Source organism: Anomaloglossus baeobatrachus, chromosome 12 (genome assembly GCF_048569485.1).
Source record: "Anomaloglossus baeobatrachus isolate aAnoBae1 chromosome 12, aAnoBae1.hap1, whole genome shotgun sequence".
NCBI classification, from domain to species: Eukaryota; Metazoa; Chordata; class Amphibia; order Anura; family Aromobatidae; genus Anomaloglossus; species Anomaloglossus baeobatrachus.
In genome coordinates this window covers 91,676,232-91,684,412 of record NC_134364.1, presented here as the reverse complement: position 1 = coordinate 91,684,412, position 8,181 = coordinate 91,676,232, and the positions used below count along the sequence as shown (strand labels likewise).

At 51.1% G+C, this 8,181-nt stretch overlaps 1 protein-coding gene across 1 annotated transcript; it reads left to right on the top strand.

The window, feature by feature from the left end:
* The first annotated feature begins 291 nt into the window (after positions 1-291).
* On the top strand, positions 292-7,826 carry POLR3GL (RNA polymerase III subunit GL). Its single transcript, XM_075331095.1, has 8 exons — positions 292-340; positions 1,646-1,804; positions 2,396-2,525; positions 3,350-3,418; positions 4,984-5,040; positions 5,266-5,339; positions 6,354-6,464; positions 6,768-7,826. The coding sequence occupies exons 2-8, from the start codon at positions 1,685-1,687 to the stop codon at positions 6,852-6,854; spliced, it is 648 nt and encodes a 215-aa protein (XP_075187210.1). The 5' UTR covers positions 292-340; positions 1,646-1,684; the 3' UTR covers positions 6,855-7,826.
* Positions 7,827-8,181: the final 355 nt, after the last annotated feature.

The window sequence follows — 8,181 nt, the reverse complement described above, 5'->3', positions numbered from 1 at the left end:
CGATAACGATGTGCAGTCACAGACGCCCCCATCGTATACACAGGGCAGTTCCCTAATGGTCGCATAACCACACCCCCATTAGGCGCCAGCAGCTGCCCCACACTTTAGCGCTCCCTCGTCGTCGTCCCCGTTACCATAGCGACTAAACATTCCCAGGGCCCTCGACTTATCAGCGCTGCCCCGCCCCCGGAGTCTGTTGATTCGCTGTTCTGTACATGATTGGCGGTTGAATAGACCAATAATCTTACATGTCAGGGAAAAAAAAAGTTGTAATTCGAACGATGACGTAATCAATCGGCGCCGTAAATCTGCGTTCCAGCTGTGGGAAACATGCCGTAAGGTACATATAGTACGTTATAGAGAGCGGGAAGCTTTAGTATTGTGTATAGCTCTGTCTTGGGCTGTGAGCGTGACTTTATGGCTCGAAATACTGTATTGTAGTCATAATATAGCAGCACAGTGTGACTACAAGTCCCAGCATGCTCGGACTCACTAATGTCTGCTGTTTATGGCTGTAAAGATGCCTGAATCTGTAATATTAGGATGGAAACCTGACCATAGTCCCCGTTTTCTGTATATGAAACCCCGGGGACCCTCATCTCCTGTACATGATAACCTAGGGACCCCCATCTCCTGTACATGATACCCTAGGGACCCCCATCTCCTGTACATGATAGCCCGGAGATGCCCATCTCCTGTATATGATAACCCAGGGGACCCCCATCTCCTGTATTATTGTATTAATATTATTTATTATTATAGCGCCATCAATTCCATGACGCTTCACATGTGAAAGGGGTGTACATAATAGGGACAAGTACAATAATCATAAACAGTACAAGACACAAACAGGTACAGGAGGAGAGAGGTCCCTGCCCGCGATACAGTAGGTGAGGGTAGAGCTGATTGTGCGGCACTCTATCAGACTGAGGGTTACGGCAGGTTGTAAGCTTGTCGGAAGAGGTGGGTCTTCAGGTTCCTTTTGAAGCTTGTCAAGGTATATGATAACCCCGGGGACCCCCATCTCCTGTATATGATAACCCCGGGGACCCCCATCTCCTGTATATGATAACCCCGGGGACCCCCATCTCCTGTATATGATAACCCCGGAGGCCCCCGTCTCCTGTATATGATAACCCCGGAGGCCCCGTCTCCTGTATATGATAATTCCGGGGACCCCCATCGCCTGTATATGATAACCCCGGGAACCCCCAAATCCTGTATATGATAACCCCAGGGACCCCCATCTCCTGTATGTGATATTCCAGGGTCCCCCACCTCCTGTATCTAATACCACAGAGGTCCCCTACCTCCTCTATTATACCCATGGGGCCCCTCATCTCTTGTATATAATACCCCGGGAGGGCCCCATCTCCTCTATATAATACCCCGGGGGCCCCCATCTCCTCTATATAATACCCCGGGAGGGCCCCATCTCCTCTATATAATACCCCGGGGGCCCCTATCTCCTCTATATAATACCCCGGGGGCCCCCAATCTCCTTTATATAATACCCCAGCCCCTCAAACTGGACTGTTTTTGTATTTGCATAAGGAATGAGGAGGAAATATTGTCATGTTCTCCCTGCCGTGTGGACGTACGTGTTTTGCATCATTCTCATCTCATGTCTTTGTTTGTCACACAGGTTGGAGTTTTATGTTTTTATCTGAGTGGAGCTGAGAAGATGGCAGGACGGGGCAGAGGCGGGGGTCGGGGGCAGATGACGTTCATTGTTCAGGCCATTGGAATGGGAAGGGGAGAAACATTGCCTCCACCAACCCTACAACCTCCTCCTCTGTTTCCTGTAAGTAAGGGCCTGCTATTTTTTCCTCTTTTTTTTTTTTATGTAAGGTGACGTAAGGCTTGGCACTGTGCGTGGCGGTGTAGGGCCTGGCACTGTGCATGGCAGAGTAAGGCTTGGCACTGTGCGTGGCGGAGTAAGGCTTGGCACTGTGTGGGGCGGTGTAGGGCGTGGCACTGTGCGTGGCGCGGTAAGTCTTGGCACTGTGTGTGGCAGTGTACGGCCTGGCACTGTGCATGGTGGTGTACGGCTTGGCATGTGCGTGGCGGTGTACTTCTTGGCACTGTGGGTGGCGGTGTACGGCTTGGCACTGTGGGTGGCGGTGTACGGCTTGGCACTGTGCGTGGCGGTGTACGGCCTGGCACTGTGCGTGGCGGTGTACGGCCTGGCACTGTGCGTGGCGATGTACGGCGTACTGTGCGTGGCGGTGTAAGGCTTGGCACTGTGCGTGGTGGGGGGCCTGGCACTGTGCATGGCGGTGTAAGGCTTGGCACTGTGCGTGGTGGGGGGCCTGGCACTGTGCATGGCGGTGGGGTGCCTGGCATCGTGCTTTTTATTTGATATCTTGTTTCTGCCATTCTCTTCCTGAGTCAGGCCTTAGACTTCAAGCCGGTGCCCCTGCAGACGGGCGAGGAGGTTGAATACATGCTGGCCTTAAAGCAGGAGCTGAGAGGAGCCATGAAAAGCCTCCCGTATTACATCAAACCTGCAGCACCCAAAAAAGGTACCTGTGACAGGAAAACAGGCTCAGAACTGGATTTTACACTTCTGGAATGTGTTTCTGTTCACTGACAGCAAGCGGAGATCTTGAAAACAGAAAGTTTTGCAGTGAATAAAGGGGGTTGTGATTTGTTGACAAAATGTGCTGTAAATGTCTAAGTGCGGGACCGTCGTCTAAATTATGAACGAGGCCCCGTCTGCGCTCTGCCATGCCTGGACCACTCTGTTCATTCACTTTAATGAGAGTTGTAAAGCTTTAATTTTGGCATAAGGGATAAGTGGAGCAGTTACCCGTAGCAACCAATTAGAATGAGTCTTTAAATTGTCAAACGGCCTTTGAGAAATGAGAGCTTAAATTTGATTGGTTGCTATGAAGGCAGCTGTGCCACCTTTTTTGCACAGCAACCATTCAGATGTCTTTTCTAATTTAGCTGGCAAATGAAAACAGCAGCTTGATTGCTTGAGACTGGTAACCAATTAGATGGCTTCTTTCATTTGAGAAAGAGCCTCTGAGAAAAGTGAGCTCAAATCTGATTGGCTACCATGGGTAACTCCTCAAACTACTTTTTTTTTTTTAATTATTATTATTATTATTATTATTATTATTATTATTATAACATGAGGATAATGTCTTTCTGACAACCATAAAGTGCCTGATTATCAGACTGTCTGGATTACTGGACAGGTGTATATGTAAAGCCCTCACATCCTCCTCATGAGTCCCGCAGACTGATTAGCTCAAGTCCATCAGGTAACGATGGCAGCGTCCGTGTGCGACAGTATTAATAAAGTTGCTTGTATCATGCCTACATCCTCTGTTCTCCTCAGATGTGGAGCGGTACTCCGACAAATATCAGACGTCCGGACCGGTGGACAACGCCATCGACTGGCACCCTGGTAAGACCCCGCGCTGCCATTGTGCTAAGCTGCATGATGGAGGCCATTACTTCCCAGAGTCCTCTCTTCAAGGAATATCACCCCCGGAAGCCTCTCCTCAGGGAAAGCCCCCTCCCTCCCCAGAGGCCTCTCATCAGGGAATAATGTGGCCCCCTCCGGAGGCCTTTCTTCGGGGGAACTTCACCCTCAGCCCCTCTCCTCAGGGAATGGCATCACTCGGAGGTCTCCTCAGGGAGCGACACCACTCGGAAGTTTCTCCTCGGGGAGCGGCACCACTCGGAAGTCTCTCCTCGGGGAGCGGCACCACTCGGAATTCTCTCCTCGGGGAGCGGCACCACTCGGAAGTCTCTCCTCGGGGAGCGGCACCACTCGGAGGCCTCTCCTCGGGGAGCGGCACCACTCGGAGGCCTCTCCTCGGGGAGCGGCACCACTCGGAGGCCTCTCCTCGGGGAGCGGCACCACTCGGAGGCCTCTCCTCGGGGAGCGGCACCCACTCGGAGGCCTCTCCTCGGGGAGCGTCGCCCACTCGGAGGCCTCTCCTCGGGGAGCGTCGCCCACTCGGAGGCCTCTCCTCGGGGAGCGTCGCCCACTCGGAGGCCTCTCCTCGGGGAGCGTCGCCCACTCGGAGGCCTCTCCTCGGGGAGCGTCGCCCACTCGGAGGCCTCTCCTCGGGGAGCGTCGCCCACTCGGAGGCCTCTCCTCGGGGAGCGTCGCCCACTCGGAGGCCTCTCCTCGGGGAGCGTCGCCCACTCGGAGGCCTCTCCTCGGGGAGCGTCGCCCACTCGGAGGCCTCTCCTCGGGGAGCGTCGCCCACTCGGAGGCCTCTCCTCGGGGAGCGTCGCCCACTCGGAGGCCTCTCCTCGGGGAGCGTCGCCCACTCGGAGGCCTCTCCTCGGGGAGGTCGCCCACTCGGAGGCCTCTCCTCGGGGAGCGTCGCCCACTCGGAGGCCTCTCCTCGGGGAGCGTCGCCCACTCGGAGGCCTCTCCTCGGGGAGCGTCGCCCACTCGGAGGCCTCTCCTCGGGGAGCGTCGCCCACTCGGAGGCCTCTCCTCGGGGAGCGTCGCCCACTCGGAGGCCTCTCCTCGGGGAGCGTCGCCCACTCGGAGGCCTCTCCTCGGGGAGCGTCGCCCACTCGGAGGCCTCTCCTCGGGGAGCGTCGCCCACTCGGAGGCCTCTCCTCGGGGAGCCACACCACGCGGAGAATAGAACCCCCCCACTTTTCCACCGGCAGATAGACTCCATCCCCCATTTTCCCCAGAGCCCACTCCTCAGGCAACAGCGCTGGTGCCCTTCTCCCTTCCAGAGGGCAATGGCACCACCTGCAGGACTTCTTGTCGAGGGCAATGGCGCCACCTGCAGGACTCTTTCTTTCTTGAGATGCCGATACCAAATTCTATTGTTATTTACCACGTGAATAGTAAAGTGTCACTAAGGGGGGTCCCATGACTAGAACCGTGGAGACGGACCCCAAATTTCCACCCAGTGGGTTGCCAGTTATACATATCAGATGTGCTGATGGAGAAATCAGTCAGTTACTTTCATGTCTTGTTCAATTCTTTACTAGACTGGAGTCTGCTGCCCCGAGAGCTGAAGATCAAAGTCCGGAAGATCCAGAAAGAGAGTAAGTGATAAACCATTACCCCCATGTTATGGCTGATTAGCTGACAACAGAGAATACTATCTGGCATCAACTGCACAGAAGCTATAGCTTCCATTATAAGCAATAGAAAGTCTAATGTGAGTCTGTCACCCTCTAGTGGCAGCTGTCGGTATGACCATTATAGATTTACAGTGATAGGTTGGTCTGGTTAATCTTTCTCAAAATCTGCTTTTTGCTTTTCCACAGAGACCACCATCATTCTTCCAAAACACAAGCAGAGGGTCCCCCTGGATAAAGAAGAAATCATTAAGAAGTTGGAGGTAGGCTGATAATAGTTGCTACACAAATAGATGGTCGAAGGAGCTGTGGACTCCAGCAGCACAGAGTGTGTAAGGAGAGGAGTGTAAGGGGCCGTGCACCACAGCAGCACAGTGTGTGTCAGGAGAGGAGTGTATATAGATAGTAGAAGGGGCCGTGCACCACAGCAGCACAGAGTGTGTCAGGAGAGGAGTATATATAGATAGTAGGAGGGGCTGTGCACCACAGCAGCACAGAGTGTGTCAGGAGAGGAGTATATATAGATAGTAGAAGGGGCCGTGCACCCCAGCAGCACAGAGTGTGTCAGGGGAGGAGTGTATATAGATAGTAGAAGGGGCCGTGCACCACAGCAGCACAGAGTGTGTCAGGAGAGGAGTATATATAGATAGTAGAAGTGGCTGTGCACCACAGCAGCACAGAGTGTGTCAGGTTGTCCTCTCACATCAGCGCACATGTCTCCAGAGCCCAAGCTGCTGTTAGCGGTGTGTGATTGGTGTGGGGCAGTTAGCAGCGATTCCGCTGTCAGTTCTGCCTCTCCTTCCCCAGCAGACGAGTTCTCAGACGATGCAGGTAATTGTAGCTGTCAGACAGCGCCGCTCCCAGCCGCCATCCTTGTCTGCGCTGACAGGGGGCGCTGACTCACTCAGACAACGGATTTTTTTTTATACTGAAGGGAAATTTCTTTAATCTGCCATCGTACTCGCCCTGCTAATTGCCCTCCAGTTTCTACATCATCTGACATCCTGACATGGACATGTGACCACTGCAGCCAATCACTGGCTGAGTTGGGCGGCATGGTAGCCAATAAATAACTAATACCAGGAGGGAGCAGCGAGGGATTTGTGAAGTCACCATCACGTTTCTTCCAACTATTACTCTACAAATTCACCATGCACAGATGTAGCAGAGCTGGGTTTGTCACAAACTGCTGGGACTTCATTACACCCAGTCTTCTACCAGCTGAGATTTGGTCTCCGGTTAGTAATGAAACTTCTCTCTCTCTTTTTTTTTCCCAGAATTTGGAGAAGAAGGAAGAGGAGGTGAGTTCTGAGGAGGAGGAAGAGAAGAAGGAGGAGGAAGAGGAAAAGGAGGAGGAGGAAGAGTATGATGAAGAGGAGCATGAGGAGGTAAGACTGGGACAGTCATACAGACGGCCAAAAATCCGTGTGTTCTATGACACGTAGCCCATGCTTTCTATAATACTGCACAATAGACCCTCAGCTGCTGCAGAACATCTTGCTTTTCATACATTTTTAGGTTGTGTTTTCAGTCAAACTGGGGATTTAATAATACTTGAAAATTGCAACACCGAGTATGTTACAGAATGGCAGGAATATAATCCGAATAGGCAGAAATTGGATTGTATTGTGAGATCATCCCCGAGAACGATCTCAATCAATTTCCATCTAACCTCCGACGTGTCATTGCAGGAGACGGATTACATCATGTCCTATTTTGACAACGGCGAAGATTTCGGGGGCGACAGCGACGATAATATGGATGAAGCCACGTACTGAAACCCCATCTTCATCCTTGGGGCGGAGTTCCTCCATATCCTCGGGACGATTTTAACATATTTTTTTATGCATTTTACCTAATTGGTTTTTTTTTAAAAAAAAATACGTTTTAGCTTTTTAATCTATTAACTTTTTACACCCAATCCCTGATCGCCACTGCAGCTAGCCAGGCATTTTCCCTGCAGTGGCCTCTAGTGGGGAAATGTAGTGTTACATGGCAGCCATTCAGATACAGGAGCAACTTGAGTCCTCCAATATGGAAGAAATTGGTACAGGAGTAGAGGTCCTCCCTATACCCATAGGCCTTAAAGTCTGTAATCAAGATACCATGCCATTAAGTGGAGAGGGCTGAAAAATAAGTAAAAAATAATAAGTAAATATTAAAAAAAAATAATAATTCCCAGTAAAAAAAGAAAATTCCTTAAGGCTATGTGAATGGAAAAATAAAAGAAGATATGGCTCTTGGAAGAAGGGGAAGAAAAATCAAATTAAAAATGGCTGCGGCTGGAGGTGGTCTTGAACTTGTGTGTTAACATAATTTTATCCAACAGATGGCGCCATACTCAGTGAGATGACCTGGTATAATTAAAGGAAGACCTAAGCATTAGAAATGGCTGGTTGGGCCCCCGGGTACAGTTTGGGCCCAGATTCAGGTCATGTTCAGACTATGAAAGGGGCATCAAGCGCATAAAAACCCCACAGCTGTATATAGGTTTAGGGTCTTTTCTTCCAGTGCAGTGATTTGCTGGTGCTGGATCTAAACTCACTGCATTCAGGGTGTGCTCCTCACATCGCAGGTCGCTGACTGTGACAAGCACCATTGAATCCGTGACCATAATTTACCATAAAATTGATTTTTATCAACATTGTAATAATCCATGTGTCCTCTGGGTGGCACTGTCTTCTATGTATAAATCATGTTTTTTTTATATCTTGGATAAACATTGTTGGAAATAAATGAACAGCATGTGACCACTTCACCCTCATCATTTCTGACCCAACCCTAGCACTACAGTTACATTTTACCCATCTTTCTATATAAATAAAGGTATACCGTATTTTTCGGACTATAAAACACACTTTTTGTCTCCCAAATGTTGAGGAAAAGTGGGGGTGCGTCTTATAGTTTGAATGTAGGGCTGCGGGGAATGAGGGTGCTGCGGTGGCGTGGGTCATCGGGGGCATAAGCAGGCTGCAGCAGCGCCTACCATGACCATGTGGGCCCGCTCATTTCATATGCACGCCCATCATCCCACCCATCATCTCTCAGCGCTGAAGCCGGTGCTGAGAGATGGGCGGGGGATGTACACATGGTAAAGAGCTGGCC